We start from the raw sequence: 19,623 nt of genomic DNA, 5'->3' as shown, positions 1-19,623 counted from the left end.
TTCTGAAAGGTTGTATAAATTGAATTTATTCTCCTTTCTAGTAAAAAGACAGTATCACTAGTATACATGGACATCTTTATAGTTTCAGAGAAAGGCCACATCTATGGGAAAGATACTGATGCTGAATAATTTGGCTAAAAGAAAGCTTTTCTTTCCTACCAATTTCCTGAACTGGATACCAGGATAACAAAGTTAGACCATGAGGAAGCCCCTACCTATAAGGAGGTTGGCACCAATAAACCTTTTAAGTCTCCTGGAGCAGGGCTTCCTAAACTTTTTCCACTTGCTCAAGAAATTTTTACTCAACCCAGGTATGTAGGAATAGGTATACACAACCTTTTACTGAGGCCATTTTTTTTTTTTTTGCTGCCTGCACATTGTTACATGACCTCATATGGACTGTAGAGCTATGTAACATTCTATTACTTTCAAGCAGAGATTCATAACTTTTTTGTATCATGGGCCCCTTGGCAATATGGTAAAATTTATGGGCCCCTCTTATAATAAGGTTTTAAAAATATAAAATAAACTATGTAGGATTGCAAAGGAAACAAATTTTATTTAAATATAGTTATAAAAATATTAAAAAAAATACAAGTTGCTTTATCCAAACAACTTAGAAATATCATTGAAGTTGGTATCAAAATATCAAAATTTGAGTACTGGCTTTGTTGCTTATTAGCTCTGTAACCATGGGCAATAAAATTAACTTCTCTGATTGTAACCTATGAACTTCTCCAATTGTAACCTATGAAATAAACATAATTCAGTACCTGCTGCACAGGGTTGTTGTGAGGATCAACTTATGCAAAATATGGAAAGTGCTATATAAATGACATCAACTATTATCTATGACAATGAGAGTTAAGTGACTTGCCCAGGGTCACACAGCTAACACGTGTCAAGTGTCTGAGGCCGGATTTGAACTCAGGTCCTCCTGAATCTAGGGCCGGTGGTGCTTTATCCATTGTGCCACCTAGCCGCCCCTCTTAATCATCTTCTTAATTCAGGTGAGGGTTCCTTCTCATTGGGGAATGGCTGAACAGACTACAGCACACGAATATGACGGAGTATCATTGTACTGTAAATTATAAAAGATGAAGAATTCAGAGAAACTTGGGAAGATTTGTATTAATTGATGTCTCATTAACATCCAAGCAGAACTAGGAGAGTAAAAATTTACTCGATGACCACAATAATGGAAACGGAAAGAACCCAACAAATCCAGAAATCTTTATCACATATAGCATTCAATACTGTTATCAGAGGACAATTTCCTGCCTCTTGGCAGAGATGATGGAATGCAGGAGCACAGTGGAGCAATTGATATTTGTAAACAGTCAGATTTTTGATTTGTTTTGCTGGACCGTACTTATTTGGTATATGGGAGGGTTCTATTAGGGGTATGGGGGAGGGGAGATTATTGGGGAAAAGTGTAAAATAAGAGAACATTAATAAAATATTTAAAAAGGGAAAAAGTTTAGTGTAACTGACATGAAATACACTATAAGAAGTCAATGAGCTGATGAAGCAATTTTTTTTCCAGAGAGAACATTAAAATACATGACATTAAAATAAATGTCAAGAAGCATTTCATGTTTGATGTTATTTTTAAAAGTTTCTATCACCTAATCAATTTTTAGAGTTAATTTTTCTTACGCCTAAGATTCTATGACCCATATGTTGATCAGAGAAAAAACTCTTTGCCCATTCTTTACTTCTTACAGTTCCAAAAGGTGGTCCTAGGACTGTTTATAAAAACGAGTCATTGATAGGACTTAACTTCTAAATGAATGGCATTTTGGTCACTTCCCTAGAGGTAATGCAGGGACTAACTATATCCTAGTATTGTACAAGCCTTTATTAATGCAACCATTTACAAGGCATTAATACCTCCATTTTTAAAAGCTGTTGCACCTTTACCACAGTTGGAACCAAAATAAAAAAAAAACAACAAAAGAAAACAATGACCATAACTTTTTATATTTTATCCAGCAGAAAATGTGTACCAAATGAAAACGTTTAAAGCGGGTTATATACTGTAAGTCTTACCTAAATAATACTAAAAAAACCAAATTCTTTTCACTTAAGAATTTATGTAGTTACCTTTTTTTTGGCCACTTCACCATGCTGGGCAGAAGAGAGTGATCTTAGGATATAGTAGGCCATTAGCAGGGAGGCCACCCATAGGGAGAGGAAGTATACTATCTGATAGTTTTCTATTTTAACTTATTCCTAAAATAGCCTCCTATTTGAACTAATTATTTTTGCTAAGTAGGTGCTAAGATTAGTGTTTCTTCACATTAAGCATCTAAGAAACTTAATTACTGAGGAGTAGAGTGGTCACCACTAGAGTGAACAGATGATTTGGGGGAGGAGGCTGAAAGAAGCCTTAAAGCCAATTTGTCTTAGACCTTCAAAGAATTCTGAAAGAGTGGTAGACTCAGGGTGTTGGGAATTAAAATAAATTCTCATGATTCATGAATAGTTATGTTCTATTGAGTCACTGCAAAATCCAAACCATTGCTTCTTCTGGGGGAAATACAGGGTTAGGTTCCTGTGAGCCTTTGGTCACAACATTTACATTAGCAGTTTCCGGAGTGGCTTCATGTAGATATTGGTAAACTTCCTCTTCCTTTTTCTGGATGTACCATATTGACTCACTAATATTGAACTCATGACCAAAAGTACTATAATCCATGTCTGGGTTCCCTGTAACACACACTGCAGCCTTGCTGTGCTTCAGACTATTAGACAGCAGGACAGCACTATACTTGGGGGCCACTTTAAGAAGAGAAATCACCAATAAAAAACATAAAAAACACAGCAGTAAATAGACCATGAAAAGGACACTCATTTTCAATATATGACAATTAAAACAAGAAGGCAGAGCTTCACTATATTCGACCTCATATGGGTGTTGGGTGATTCCAATTTTTTGCCCCCTGAGCATGTCTGCAAATGACCATGAAAGTGGTGCAAGTATGGGTTTTGGGGTTACAAATAAATTGTAGTGAGTAGATGAATTTGCAAATATAAAATGTGAGAATAATGAAGATAGACTTTATTTAGTCTAGCATCTTTATTTGACATGAGAAAACTGAGCCCCAGAGAAGCCTAGGGAATTATCCAAGGTCAGAGAGAACAAGCTCATTCTACTTTTACTGAAAACGAAACTGAGCTGAGTTTCATGAAATGAAACCCAAAGACCATTAGGGTTAGAAGGGACTTAGAACCCACTTTGTTAACACTCCCTTATTTTCCAAAGGAGGAAACGGTTCAGTTATTTTCAGAGAAGGGACTAGAACCCCAAATTTCCTGTCAAGAGCTCTTTAGCCAGGTTGTTGAAATGACTAACGACCACTTAGGGTCACTGAACCCTAAGTTCAATTTGGAAACACTGATCCCAAATTGACCTACACCAAGAGTTTATTTCACTGTGTCTGGATTAGGTTTTCCTGAAGGTTTGTAATGTGTCCAAAGCACACAACACCCTCAAAATTTGATTCATGTTGATTTGTCTTTTATCCTTTTTTTTTTTTCTGCATGGTTATCTCTATATCACAAAGACATTTTGTGGGGATTAAGTAGCCATGCACTTCTACAATAAGTAAATAACATTTATCTAGTAGCTTCATGGGCAATATGAGAGCTTTCTCAAATATGAGTTTAGTTTTCCAATCTAAATCCATTTGGGAGGGGTGTGTGTGTGTGTGTGTGTGTGTGTGTGTGTGTGTGTGTGTGTGTGTGTGTGTGTGTGAAGGTAGACATAAGGGAAGGCCAATGCAGGAGTGTTTTGCTTGACTGTGTGTTTATAACAGGGGCTCTGTTTTTTCATTCTTTCTTAATGGGGGATGGGAAAGGTGGGACACAGGGTATTTTTGTTGATTGAAAAAAATTTAAAATTATAAATTAAGCCCCTGAGAACGATTAAGATATATGTTCTTATTGAAACTTTAACCTCCTAACCACAACACTAAATAAAATCAAATAATACTGTTTTGCTTTTTTTTTTTTAAAAAGGTGCTTCAGAAAAATGAGTTTAGCCTAAAATTATATAATAAACATAGGAGATAAAGAACTTGATGTTTTACATTGAAATAGATTTTTTTAAATGATAAAAGCTCTTTTATATAATGTTTTGGCAAAGATAAATCTCTACCTACCTTACATTCTAAAATCACTCCTATAGATTCATTAGGCATCACCATAACAACATCCTTCACCATGTAAAGCTAATGTAGAATTTCTCTTTTAGGGGATGGACAAACAGAAATTGATATGGTCTATAATACTTGAAAATCATGGAGACAGAATTCATTCCTAAATCCATCAATATTTTGTTAAGAAAAAAGTTTTATGTTAGGTTGCTATTTATGAAGGGAAATGGACTCTAAGTCATCTGAAAGTAGTCTCCTTCCTCCCACTTTCCCTAACAATTATCCAGTGCACCTCCTTATAGTAGAGTCCACATTCCAGAATTCACTCTATCTGTACAACTGACTGAGAAGGATAGACCATTTCCCTACCAATATTCCTGGATGCAGGATGGTGCTAAGATCATTAAGAGAACATTCTTTTTCTAGAGCAAAAAGTCATTTCTGGCATATTTTAGTATGCTTGGTCTTTGCGCTCCCCCGCCCCCCCCCCCCCCCATCTGTTAACAGCTTGGCTCCATTCAGAATTAGGTTGCAGGATGTAAAAAGAAATGTTATAACTATAAAACAAATAACTGACATTTGGGCATCACAAGTAAATTATCAAGATTCTGGTGGCTTCAAGAAATTTCATTTTACATTTACACAAATTTTAGATTGCAGCATGGCAAAATGTACATCTGATAAAGTAGTACAATATATTGAGGATGCCTGGCTAGTAATGTTTCTGGACTTAAAAAAAACATTGAGTTTTCGAAAGCAGATACCTACAATTTGGATCTTGAAGATTAAAGACTACATACATACAAGTACATATGTGCAAAGTACTTCAGATCAAAGGTTTCCTTCTACATTTATTTTGGTTACTTAAAAAATAAAATAAAATAGCAGTGAAAGGAACAAAGCTTTGTATTTTTCCTAAATCCATCACAGATTTAGTTTTAAAATCTTAGATTTTTTATGGTTTTTAACAGTCTAATATAAAGACTGGAATGCAAGCAAGAGTTTAAGTAAAGCCACATGGCATTAAACATTTTGATAGGAATAGGATATGCATTCCAACAGAGATTTTCTCAGCACTCCAATGTAGAAATCCCACCCAACCATTACTGTAAAATGAGAATTTGTCCCACAGTCTGGGTGTTCACATTTAAATATACACTTATATTGAAGGCAGTGAAAACTTTTTACTACCAATGTTAAAAGACTAATTTTGTTGCTATTTATCAATTATGTATAAGACATTTTTTTGTTTAAATATGGGTGCTACCATTCACATTAGAGGTGTGTAATGCTTTCCATGTCTGATATATTTTTCTGATTTTTCTAAGAGTCAGTGACTTCTTTAGTTCCAGCTATAACCTCCAGGTCTAAGAAATGTCTGCATATATAACAATGGGAAGCTTAAAGCAGGGAAGAAGGAAAACAGGGAAAGGGAAGTAAGAAAATAAAATATCTTTGGGGGAAGGAGTAAATATGGTAAGTTAGCATAATGCCATTAACAACAGTCTTTGGTGCCACACAGTGGTAACAGGGAAAAAGATGGTCTCCTCTCATATGGTACATATGGCACAAGACTGGGAGATGATATCTGCTTGGGCTCTGATACTTTCTGACTACTGTTGCGCAAATCATATCACTTTTCTGTTGCTCAGTTTCTTATTCAGTATATTTCTTAGGGAAGCTGTAAAGCAGTCTTGACATAAGACAACAAAAACAAAATGAAATTAACAAAACAAAAAACCACTGTTTTCCTGACTCATTTCTCTACTGGAAAATAGGATGGGTGGTTAGAAATTAGGAGTGAGGACAGAGTAATCCTAAATGATAATGTATTCAACTAACATCATGTACTTACTATGGGCATAGCATTTATGTGAAGCATTGGGGAGAGGCAACTCTTCTGGTTTCAAGAAGATGATAGTTTAATATATCTATTTTTTTCTTCTTTTTTTTTTTTGGTACTTTAAAAATAAAGGCTATAAAGTACCCCAGAGTAGAGGTGTTAAACATGTGGCCTGCAACACTTCTGAGTGTAGCCCTAACCAGATTTTAAAATGTAACCGAGAAATATTTAAATACAACACAGATATTATTACATTATAAAATTAAGTCAATATGCAATCTGCAGGGATCCTTACATACAGACTATTGGCTCTGTTTCTATTTGTATTTGACACAACTGACCTAGAGTACTTGCTTGTTTATTTGTACCACCGTTAATCCACTAGGAGAGAAAGACTGAGAACACTGACATAAGAAATCTTAAAGACCTTTTCTTCAGATTTCTTGGTCAGAAAGAAATATCAGAAACCATTTATTCTAACCCTCAGATGATGCAGGGCTACATCTAAATTATCCTAGATATAAGGACAGTTGCTTACATATAGTAAGCACTCTGTTTAAAATCAGGTCAGAATTTTCCCCACAGAAGAAATGGCTAGGCATCGACTCATAGTGTAGTTGAAATAGCATCAAAGAGTTCAGAGCTAGAAGGAAACCAAAGCCCAGAAAAATTAAAGAGTCCAAGGTCATACAAGTAACTAATAGAAAAAGCAGGTCTCCAGACTCTCATTCTAGTACTTTTGCCACTACTCTGGGTTTGAGGGACAAGAGGTACATGAAGTACAAGAATGAGGAGTATTTCCTCTCCCTGTCCTGCATCTAACACACAAATAGACAAAGTTTATTTTTAGCATCCTATCTCCTTTTCTTCCTCTATATGCCAATGCTAATTTGACACCTGATTATACCTAAAGATTTTCATGGTTCCAAATTATCCACTGTTTATGCCTTCCCTTTAATAAAAACTCTTCTCTCAGCTATATGTTAGGATAAAAACAATCTAACCGAATTAATATAACAGTAATAGATAACTGGTTGATAGACATTTAATTTTCCTAAAGATAGCTGTATTTTAAAGAGCATGCTCATCAAATCAAACGAATTCTTCTCTGATTTGAAAATTTCAGGCTGTATAATTCCACATGGAGACTGCCCTTGAATCAGCACTTGTAAGCTGTTCCTACTCTTCAGGTTCCTTTCATGTCCTCTAGTACTGAACCTACAGAACCTCTAAAACTCCTGCTTCCTTTGTCTATGGGAGCAGTTGACAGGGCAGGGAGGTGGTAGCTATTCCTAGATAGGGAAAGGCCAGAGTATGTGAACCTTTAATCTATACATTTTTTTATAGACTATGCCTTTCCAGTTGCTCTAATTCTGGTGAAAATATTAAATATTACAGATCTTAGAAAAGTATTAAGATTAAGGAATGACCATTTAAAAATAGATATTTAGTTTTTAACATTAAATACAAAAAAAGTTAAAATGTTTCCATTATACTTTCAAGGTAGATACACCCCCCCCCTTTAAAGTGTATGGAAACATTTTAAACTTTTTTTGTAATTATTGTTAAAAGTTAAATATCTATTTTTTGAAAAAGATGGTACACTCATACACACATCTCCTTGTCTCAACTATAGGCCCGGAACTAGGCATACTGGACTTATGAGTGACTTATACAAATGAATAACTATTGTTACTACTGTTGACCAAGGATAACAAAGATAATTTTGTATTTTCCAGTTGGAACTCATGCTTTGTAACACATAGGTGATTACTGGATTGTGTGGGCAGCTGGAGGAACCTGATTACTTTTTATAAAAAAAAAATTATGAATAAATGCATTCCAAATTTTAAATTGATGTATAACTTTTAGTACATAAGACATTTCAAAACTGGAAGCTGCCTATGATGTTTTCTTCAATAGTGACTGCAATAATTTTGTGGCTTATATTCTTCACTTCTATTGTTCACTTCACAAAGCTTCTTTTTGTTCTTTCCTCACAAGCAAAGATATAATAGTATTTTCCCTTTCTAAGTTACAAGCATGTTCATCTGATATTTACGTGTGACAAAGTGAAAACAAAAATAAATATCCTCTTTTTGGTTGGTACCTAAAAAGAATCAATTTGTCTAATAAGGTCAGTGTGTTTTGGTTTTTTTGGACATACAAGTTGAGGAAAAAATAATGGGAATGCTCTCCATCAAAGCTAATTAAGAATTAGAAAGCAAATATACTTAGGTTAGGGTGTGAGAGGGTTTTCTTTACTGGTTTGTGACTTTTGACCATATTTTTATTTTATGGTTGATCTTAACACAATGGGTTTTTGGCATGGCCAAATTAAAAAAAAAAATTCCAAAATATCAAAGGGCATGAAAATCACCATAATTTGTATTTCTCTGTATGTGAAGAAGCAGTTGTTATGTCACCTATGCAACCAGTGACATTTTGGGAGCCGGGGGGAAAGCAGAGTAAAAGTGAAGATGTTCCACTTGAAATTTCTACTTGATTTAAACCTTAACCAAAATAGTTCAAAAGCACCCTCCTCAATGATTTACTAGTATTGTTACTCCCTCTAGAGGCAGAAAATGTAAATAAAGTATAAATCCTTGGACCTCTTGCAAGCAAAACCAGTTTTACTTCCAACAGAACTAACTAGTAATTAAAGTAATGGCACATTACTATTTATTTATGTTAACCTTTTCTCCCAAATATAAAGAAAAGTTCGAATGACTATGTAAAAATAAGTTTTCATAGTTTAGTACTATTTTAATGGTCAAGTACTACAATGAATAAAATATTTCCTAGAGTTAGCCCGGTATTCAAATTAGTTTATGCATTTGTCATGGTACAATGGCACAGCAAGACATTTTAATCAAAGTTTATATAATATCTTCTCATATTATTTAATGTGTATAGGAAGGAAATACATGGAATATGTAGATCACTGAATGAATAGGCTATCTTACCTCAAAACGAATGTTCAATAATTCAAGACCAACAAATTTATTAGTGCACTGGGCAACAAGTACAGTATTTTGTTGGGAGCACACAACATACATTGTTAGGTAAGATCATTTTTAAGTGTTAACTTAGATTAAGTTTCATCATGACTTTTTTTCTTGAAATTTTACATAGTACTCTGATACACATAGACAACTGAACTGAAAAAATTCTTAAACTTAGGCTCACCGACCTTATGTGCTTGAGCTCTCTTAATTCCTTTCAACTTCAGATGAGAATACTTGTTGGAAACATCACAAAAAAGATCCTGACAAGTTAAAAGTTCAACTAGATCAGGGGTTCTTAACCTTTTGTGTATCACAGAATTCTTTGGCAGTCTAGTGACTCTTCTCAAAGTAATGCATTTAAATGCATAAAATATATAGAATCACAAAGGAAACTATAGAGAAGATATATAGAAAGGTATTTTTTCACCATTCAATTTCAGACACCCCTCCTCCCCAAAATATACATGAACCCTTTGAAGGTCAATGGATTCTAGGCCTAGGAAGTCTTTTGAGGTCTCTTTCAGTTCTGAGATTCTGTCTAAAGGAAGAAGATTGTTCTTCCTCAGGAAATGACAATCTCCTTACAGAGGGGCTCTATACAATGGTCATAATATTGACATTTATTTGCTTTATCTACAAACATCTTATTCAATCTTTAAAACCCTTAGGTAGTTATTATCCATATTTGACATATGAAGAACCAAGGCTCAGCAAGATTTAAGTGACTTGTCCATAGTTACAATGCTTTTAAGTGTCAGAGGAAGGATTTGATTCCTTGTCTCTCCTGATTCCAAACTCAACTTCCTTTCCACTATAGCACAATGCATGAAAAATCAAGCAATAAGCATTTATCAAGCAGGTAAAAATTGCCAGGCATAGTGATAGGCATAGCAGATAAAAATATAATAAATGATAAAATCCCTATTCTCAATGGCTCATATTCCAGAAAAGGAAAACCACACGCATGCATGCACATATTTATGTGGAATAAATGTAAAATAATAAGTTACATAAATACACACTATTTACATACAAAGCAATTTGATGAGGCAGCAGCCGTAGAGGAGACCGAATCAGGAAAAGCTTCATGTAGGAGGTGCTGCTTGAACCAAGTCTTGAAGAAAGGGATTCTATAGGGTGGTAGTGAAGAGGGAATACACCTGAGGCCTGGGGGCTAGCAGTCCAAATAGAGAGGTGGGATACAGAATGGAATGTGTGAGGAGCAGAGAAAGAGAGCTGGACAGCAGAATGCAGGATGGAAAACAGTATACCATGAGGCTGGAAAAACAGTTAGGGCATGGTTGAAAGAACTTTAAAAGCTAAACAGAGAAGCTTATATTTGATTCTAAGAGCAATAGAAAATCATTGGAACTGAGGAGGGGAAGCATATGATCAGATCTGTACTTAGGGAAAATCATTTTGCTAGCATTGTGGAAGATAAATTGAAGTGAGGAAGAGACTTGGCAGAGGGAGACTAGTTAGGAAGTCAATGTTATGATCTAGGTATCAGGTGATAAGGGCCTGAACTGAGTTGATAACTGTCTGGGTTGGATTTGAGAGATATTGTTTAAGTAGAAATGGCAAAATTTGACAACGGATTTTATATGTGAAAAAAAGGGAAAGTGAGGTCTTGAAGATAATGCCAAAGTTACAAATTGACTGTAAGAATGGTGGTGTTTTAGACATAAAAACAGAAAGTCTGGAAGAGGGAAGAGATTGGGGGAAAGGTTAGTTGTTTTTGTTATGCTGAGTTTGAAGTATTTCTGAGAAGTCCCATCTGAAATGTTCAAGAGGCAACCAATGTAAGAAAAGTATTTGGCTCATGGGAGCTACTTAAGTTACTGAGAATGAATAGAGAAAAGCAGGGAACCTAGGACTTAGAGGACACCTATAGTTAAGGTGCATGATTTGGAGTAGGTGTCACTAAAGGAAACTAAGGAATTATTAGATAGGCAGAAGATAGATTAGATAGGCAGAAGAATCAGGACAAAGTAGTGTCAAGAAAGCTCGGAGAGAAGTGGCCAACAAAGATGATTAATAGTGTTAAATACAGAAGATGTCATCTACCCAGATGCTATTTCCAATTAAATTTTACAATGTGATAGGGTAACTTTTTTTCTGAGACTTCAACCCGTGATAATTTTAGTTGAGAAAAGAAAGCAGGGTGTGTAAACCTAACAATGAGTTTTCTTTCTGAGTTTCTCTGAAAAAGTAAAAGTGTATGGTGCAAATGTAAGGGATGCAAGAACTAAGCTGAATCTGTTAGTCAGTCTCCCCTTTATGCTTCTGGACTGGTCGACATTATATTATGCTGGTATACATATAAACATAAGGCTTAAACCACACCAAACCTTTTTGCCCAAGCTTTTTTTTTCTTCAGGGCAATGGGGATTAAGTGACTTGCCCAGGGTCACACAAGCTAGTAAGTGTCTGAGGCTGAGTTTGAACTCAAGTCCTCCTGAATTTTGCCCAAGCTTTAAAGGGTATAAGCACATCTAATAATGATTTAAGCAAACTGCAGGCACACAAATGCTAGTCGTCTCACTGCCATACCTTTTTCTTCTACGTAGACTTTTATAGATGTGTTTCTGTAATTTGGTTATCTAGTTCAAATGTATCAAACTTTTATTACATGGAAGCTATATGCATGGTACGGCACTGTCCTAAAGTCTGGATTTTTTTTTTTCTTCTTTCAACCTACTATTCAGGGGCAACTGAAGGAAACAAATTTATCTCATCAGTAAAAAATGAGGGGGCTGGGCTTGATAATCTGCAAGGTTCCTTCCAGCTGTAAATCTCATCTCATCACCTTGCATTACATATTTACCATTTAACACAATAAGTAGTACATAACACTCATATATGCTTCAAGAAGAGTAACTATAACAATGGATCTACAAAATTTAGCAGAGCAAGTTGGGACAATACCATCTTAATGATGATCAGTGTACCTATGAAACGAAACCAATAGTTAAACCAGAAGCAAGCTCATCAACAATCCTTCCATCATAACATACCTGGTCAACATCAGCATTTCTTGGGAGGAAATACACAATATTGTTAGTGATCATCTGGGACAGCCTGAAAATTTCAAAAGTTTAAATAAGTTAAGGAAAAGTAACTGATGCCAGTCAACTGTTACTAAATGATACTTATTTTATCCAGTTAGAAGATGTTCCCCACCAATCTAGGACATAAAATACTTTTATTCTGAAATTTAAAAATAAATAATAATCATTAATAGAGTAAAATCCTTCCTATAAAGGCAGTAAAAACAAAAATTTCTTCTAAGCCATCAGCAATATTTTCTCATTCCCCTGGATGAACTCAAATACATTTTTAGATTTATAATAACAGTAAGAGATTGACATGACTGAACAGCATCTGGCACTGGAGTTGGAGACTTGCCTCTAACACATACTCGTTATGACTCCCTTAATCTTGCAGTTCCCCAGGCAAGTTAAAAGTTAGAGAAGGTGCTAGTTCCCTATGCCAATGTAGTCACAAGTCTGCTTAAAAAAAAACAAGAAAAAGAGGGGGGAAAGTTAAAAATCCATCTTTATAGAACTTCATGGTTTACAAAACACCTCTTTTATTTGAGAGTGCTCACAAAGAATTACTTAATTTGATTCTACCATGCAGTTGAGCAGACAGTATAAGCATTCCTATACCAAGAGGCAGTGTGGCTTAGTAGAGAGAATTCTGGGCTTGGGAGTTAAGAGATGTGGGTTCTTACTATGCACCTGACATTTCAAACCTGTATGACAATGGGAAAGTTTGTAAAGGGGATAATAAAACTTGCAAACCATATACCTCAGAAGGTTGTTATAACATTGTAAACCTTTATGAGTTACAAAAATGTGACTAGCAGTTATTATAAATAAGAAAGCTAAGGCACAGAAAGGTTAAGTACTCTGTGCCAAACAAATTATGGTTTGTTGAATTAAGCTATATTTTTTTTATGTTGGAGTTTTTTTTTTTTGAGGGGAGAGGACATTATATTACTTAACACCCATAATGTCCTTAATTACTTGTTAAAACAAACATTAAATAGTAAAATACTTAAATATGAAAAATACATGTTATTCAAACTGTTACATAGCACTTAGTTTTCAATGTGGCACTAGAATAAAGACTACAGAAAATGTGAAATTATTAACCTAAAATCATAAAACCATAATTTAGCATGTGTCTCAATCAATATTATTTAAGAATGGAAATGGGGTACTGTGAAAAAAAGAAAAAACACAAAAAACTGGCTTTGAAGTTCAAGACCTTGGGTTCTGACCCCATTTCTGATGCTCACTACTGATGCCAGCTCCCTAGGTGATCGTGGGCACATCACGTGAGCTCCCCAGGCCTCAGTTTCCCATTGGTAAAATGAGGGAGAGTGGATTAGAAGGCTTTGAAAGATGCCTTTCATAACTAATAGTGACTGATTCTTTGCCCACTCATTGTCTAGGAGGAATGAAAGTACTAACATCCTCTAGGAGGCAAACAAAAAAAAGTTTACCTATTTCATTGGATCAGATTTTGAACTGGAAAGGACCTCTCCAGGCTATCTAATCTAGTCCCCTCACTTCACAGATGAAGAAACTGATGCCCAAAAAGTTTAAGTGACTTGCTTATGGTCACTCAGGAAGCAGGTAGTGAACCAAGAACTATGAACTCCAAATCCAATGTCCTTCTCACAGGGAGCTTGCTGTTCTATCATCAGACAAGCACAAAGCAGGTGAGTCATGTTGGGTTTCTGAGTCTATGTGACACTGAGGCAGGGCTGTCTAGAATCTCCTGGAAGATCCCAAGGGAAGTTAGAATTCCCTAAGACAGGGCCCTTGAGGTTCTGTGGTTTTAATTTAGCAAAAGTGAGGGATATCACAAAGAAATAGCGCAATGAAAAAAGGTGCAAAATTCAGAGCTATAGGACCTGATTTGAAATCATAGCTCTGCTACTCCCTATGTGTAATCTATCTGGGCTTCAATGTTTTCATTTACAAAATGAAGGGGCTGGATTAGAAAGATACTGAGGTTCCTTTCAGTTCAAAACCTATGTCCCTATGAGCTGGCAGCATAAACAGCCTCAAAAAGTCAAATAATGCTTTATTTGTTCCATTTATTTTATTTTATTTTAATTAAAAAAATTTTTTTTTCTAGTGAGGCAATTGGGGTGGTTAAGTGACTTGCCCAGGGTCACACAGCTAGTAAGTATTAAGTGTTTGAGGCCAGATTTGAACTCAGGTACTCCTGACTCCAGGGCCGGTGCTCTATCCACTGCGCCACCTAGCTGCCCCTGTTCCATTTATTTTAGACAAAAACAAAACAAAACAAAAATCTAAACAGGTATACAACTTATCAAACATGGAATTTGATACACCTCTCCCAATACAACTTTGCAATAAAATGTCAACATTTATCACCATTTGTAAGTTAAATCACAAGAACTTAGAAAGGATATCCATCTGGAGACATCATGGTTCTAATATCAAAGGTTTCTGCAGTAGCATAATCTGGCCCTCCCCAAGGAGGGCTGAGGAATACAACGTCTGCCTTTAAATCTGAGGCCAACAGCATGAAGTCTCCACAGATGAACTCTATCTTATCTGCTACTCCATATACTTCTGCATTGTTGTGAGCAAGATCAATTTTAGCTGGATCAATATCAATGGCAATCACTGGAAAAAGATAAAAAGGAAAACGGGTTGATTTTATGAGCCTTGTGAGATGATACTTCATCTTTGCAATGATCTGAATAAATCCTTTAAAGGATCCTCATGGAATGAAAAAAACCCAACAAAACAATCCTTTCTCTATGGTTGTTATCCAGTTACATATACCAAAGATGCATACTTAATGGAAACATTTATAGTTTTAATATTGATCAGGTAGGCTAGATTTAAGAGCTTTTTATAACATTTTGATGACAGGCAGTTTGGGGATAGAGATTAGATACAGAAAAATGATCTGTGATACTCAATATTCTAGCTGTCCAAAATGGTAAATAATTACTTTCCTTGCTAAGATTTCTGAATTATATTACTTTTATGGTATTCAGAATAAATTACAAGTGAAAAGGGCGAGAACAGTTAGACTAAAAAGAAAATTAGAAATAGGCTTGGTGTTTTAAAACTTTTATCCAGGTTTTTGCAAAAGCACATGACAATAGTATTTACAAAATCCAACCTACTCAGGTAAGATTTCCATACTTGCTTCAATTTGAATTTGTAAAGCAAAGCATGCTTATACGAACTCATGTTTCTATCACATGCACCAATTTACTGTGTGTCTACCATGAACATGCTATGTGCTGAATAATAAGCACTTAACACTGCCATCAAATCAGATATCCTTTATATTAAAAGCCTATGGGGGGGACAGCTAGATGACGCAGTGGTAAAGCACCGGCCCTGGATTCAGGAGTACCTGAGTTCAAATCCGGCCTCAGACACTTGACACTTACTAGCTGTGTGACCCTGGACAAGTCACTTAACCCTCATTGCCCCGCAAAAAAAAAAAAAAAAAAAGCCTATGGGGGCAGCTAGATGGCGCAGTGGATAGAGCACCGGCCCTGGATTCAGGAGTACCTGAGTTCAAATCCGGCCTCAGACACTTAACACTTACTAGCTGTGTGACCCTGGGCAAGTCACTTAACCCCAATTGCTTTACTAAAAAAAACCAACCAACCAAACAAAAAGCCTATGAGATGAAAAAAAAAGCACAAATATTCTAAAAAAAAAAATGCAGATAGGTAAGTTTTCCCTGGAAATACATTTTAAAGGAATTAAAAACATTTAATGATAGAAATCTTTTTCTGAGACATTTAATATATTGCTATTTCAGAATGGGCAATAAGCTCATCTTGACTCCATCTACAAAGTATGGATTCCAAAAAGTTAGTGGCAGTATTTTATACTTAGAAGGCTAATGAAACATGATTTGCATTGTGGTCATAATCCAATAGGTTATGTTTATACATTACTTTAAAATTTACAAAGCATTAAGTTCTGAGCTCTTTTGATCTTTATGCCCCAATGAGATGGAGACTTATAAATGATAGCTTTGAAACATTAATGTTTTTATGAAACAATAAAATCATTGTGTATAATACACAAAACCAATCAATTAGTTTATTGCATAAAATCATACATTTACAAGGAATGACCCTAATTCTGTTCTAGATCTTTATCAGCTTTTTATCTGCTACATTTGTGGTCCATGACAGAATAACAAATATGCTGATACTAATGAACATACAAAAGAACAAAATGTCTTCTGACATGAAATCTGGTCTTTAAAACTGAGTGTTTTGATCAGTTGTATTTGAAAATAAGATCCGTCTGAAAGAAGCAAAGATTTGTAAGCACTAATTTTGGCCTGTGAATGAAGTGCTGACAAATGCTAAAATATTCAATCTTTACTGGAATACAAAAAATCATAGCCAAGTGCAAAATCTTCAGACTCAGACAAATATATCCATGTAAATAAAGTATGTGTATATATGTATTTAGATAGTTCTCTGAATGAGAAAAATCCTGACACGAATGCTACAAAGGTATATTTTCAACACTATTCATTCTAATTTTCTCTCTCTCTCTCTCTCTCTCTCTCTCTCTCTCTCTCTCTCTCTCTCTCTCTCAATTTAGCATATTCTTTTATTGTGGGGGACCAAAGAGGGGAAAACAATATGGATGGAAGACTTTAAGTTCTCAACTTTTATTCTCTGTACCAAAACTTTTTACCAGTGCTACTACAAAGTATTAAAATAGACTGAAATTACATTCACTGATTATCCTTTTCCCCCATTCACTTTGACACCAGGAAATAGAAAGTTAAGAATAGAATTTGGATAGTTCTTCTCTTAGAAGTCTTGACACTTTTTTTTTTTATGGTGGAGTAGCTGGGTTTTTGTTTTGCTTTTATGGTGGAGGCCACAATGATACCTGCTCCCTAAAGGAACAGTCTGTAAATACATGGCAACAAAGCTGTCATCCATTTTATCTGGGTGATCTGTAGCTGACACTGAACATATACAAGGTGACAAAGATACTCAACCTACATATAAGTACCATCTCTCATATGGATGTTTCTAGAATGCCTATAAAACATTTTTCAATATGGTATTGGTGCTAGATGTTTCAGTAGGACTCAAGGGAAACTTTGCTTTTCTATGGAGTGAACAATGAGTAGAGAAATACCATTTTAGATCCACAGGCTACCACTCTGGTAGGCGTAAGAGTGACTTTAGTTGATGCTACTGAGGAAGTCATTTAAAGTCATCAAAAGGTGATAGTTAAGAGGACACAAGTAACTGAGAATCACAAATTGTCTGGCATTAGTCTTAAAACCATAAACGTCACTTTCATAGTGCAAAACAATTTGTTGCGACTCAAAGCTTGCCAGTGGGCTGTTCAAAAGACTGGACACATCCTCCTTCTTTCTGTTCTTCTCTTGAGATTTCCACACCCCAGGATTGTACTCTCTATTTCTAGGACTTTGCCTATGATAGCGCATATAGAAAACTAACCTGACACACTCACAGCAACACCTTTGGGCACCTTAATGATCTGTCCTGGTACGAAGTGGGAAAGTGGACAGAGTGTTGGTCTTGGAGTCACTTACCGTGTGACCCTGGGAAAGTTACTTAGCCTCTCTCAGGCTGAGATTCCTCTCATCTATAAAATGGGGTCAAGAATACTTATATCACAGGGTTGTTACATAATCTCATTTAATACTTGCAAAGTGTTTTGTGACCTTCAGTGTTAAATAAATGTTCATTATTATCATTATTATTAAACTTAGGCATCCCTGCATTGAAAAGGAATGACAGAGAACTTGAATGGATCGAGACCAGGGGTGGGCTATTGCATTACCCTCTTTTTCCAAGCATCCTGCTCAGACCATGATGGACCATGGTGATTGTGTTAACTAAGATCTCAACATACACTTTCATGCATGACTGAGACGCTAGGGGTGTCCTTTGCACAAAATCCTCCTTCTCTGATTACTCTTGCTTCCCAAGGCCTCTTCCATAACCTGTTTTATTTTAGGCTTTAAGCCACCCCTTGTGTAAATTAAAGGCATAATAACAAAGGCCTATTACTTTATACACTATTGGTCTGACTCTCTTATGAAAGCACAGCTAAGTCTTATAGTTGCTATATAGGCCTGAGATAATTACTTAAATATTTTCCTGGCTATTTTACATCTATCCTTTATAGAACCACCTAAACTTAACAAACATTTAAGACATTTAAAGTTTACCTTTTGTTTAAACAAGAAACTATTGTTTAAAACAGAAACTATTTTTCTATGTCAAGGATGAATGACCATGCATGCCTCTTCTGAGTACAACTTTTAAGGCACTGAATTTCTGAATAAGAATATTTCATTATACTTAGATTCTACAAGGCATCTGGTAGCAACATGACTTTTTTGGTTAAAGTGATTGCAAATATTTTTACTGTTTAAAATATGCTTCACTGTTAGCATGGCAGACCAAGATATGAACAAAGTAATACAAGATGCCTACATTTCAAATGTTTGCAGCAAACATACAGAGACAAATGAAGGAAAACAGTTTTCTGTCTAAGAGTTGATTACCTCTTTTTCCTGTTAAGGCAAACTGAATGGCATTGCCTCCAACTCCACAAAATGCATCCACTATAATATCACATTTGAAGGATAGCTGGACGCGCCCAGCAATGTGTTCAGCAATCTTCTCAGGTGTAACTGAAAACCAGCCCTCTAAATGGGAAAAATATTTCAAATTGTGCAAAACAACAAGAATCCCAGTAAAATATAAACAAAGTTAAAAATAAATGTTTAGAAAGTATGAATTTAGTTGTGAATTACTGTTAAGACCCAGAGCATTGAGAAAACACTTAAATGTAAAAACTCAAAGCCAAATAAAATGAGTTACAATTAGCAAGGGTATGGAACTGGAATTTAAGCCTCTTGAATTTTAGATTTGCATTTTATAATATTTTAACATTTACAGAAATTTTGAAATTCCTTGCTTTGTAGTGCTTGAATTTTAAGATTAACAGAGACATCATCAACTTTGTAAAGGAATCAATTCCTATAAAACCACCCACCTGTACCTCTCAAACATAAGCTTTCCTTCTCCATCTTCCCAGCCCATTCCCCAAACACACAGCTTTAGAGTCTCCGCTAAGAGGACTTTGGACGTTTTTAGAGGATTTCTATAAGAAAACATTGATTTTGGGGGACAGCTAGGTGGTGCAGTGGACAAAGCACCAGCCCTGGATTCAGGAGGACTTGAGTTCAAATCCGGCCTCAGACACTTGACACTTACTAGCTGTGTGACCTTGGACAAGTCACTTAACCCTCACTGCCCCACAAAAAAAAGAAAAGAAAAGAAAAAAGAAAACAGAAAACATTGATTTTGAGAACTGTGACTTCTGAAGGTGTACAAATCTGGTCCTATAGGACAAAGCTTTTTAAACTGTGGGTTGTGACCACATATGGAGTGATGTAACTGAAAGTTGGGGGGAGGGTCACAAAACATTTGGAAACAGTAAAAGGTAATGTATACCTATTTTATATAATTATATACCTGGGTCATGTAAAAATTTCTTGGGCAAAAAACGGGTCA

At 35.5% G+C, this 19,623-nt stretch overlaps 1 protein-coding gene across 1 annotated transcript in view; it reads right to left on the bottom strand.

The window, feature by feature from the left end:
• The window catches only part of TGS1 (trimethylguanosine synthase 1), a 57,258-nt gene that overhangs the window by 7,233 nt on the left and 30,402 nt on the right, over positions 1-19,623 (bottom strand). The window contains exons 10-12 of the mRNA XM_043963625.1: positions 18,609-18,752; positions 14,467-14,683; positions 12,029-12,107 (exon numbers count right to left, since the gene is read on the bottom strand). Of these exons, the coding sequence (XP_043819560.1) occupies positions 12,029-12,107; positions 14,467-14,683; positions 18,609-18,752 (440 nt within the window). The remainder of the gene's footprint in view (positions 1-12,028; positions 12,108-14,466; positions 14,684-18,608; positions 18,753-19,623) is intronic.

This window comes from Dromiciops gliroides, chromosome 1, assembly GCF_019393635.1.
Source record: "Dromiciops gliroides isolate mDroGli1 chromosome 1, mDroGli1.pri, whole genome shotgun sequence".
Lineage (NCBI taxonomy): Eukaryota > Metazoa > Chordata > Mammalia > Microbiotheria > Microbiotheriidae > Dromiciops > Dromiciops gliroides.
Note: the sequence above shows the minus strand (reverse complement) of the source record. Positions and strands in the feature narration are given on the sequence as shown.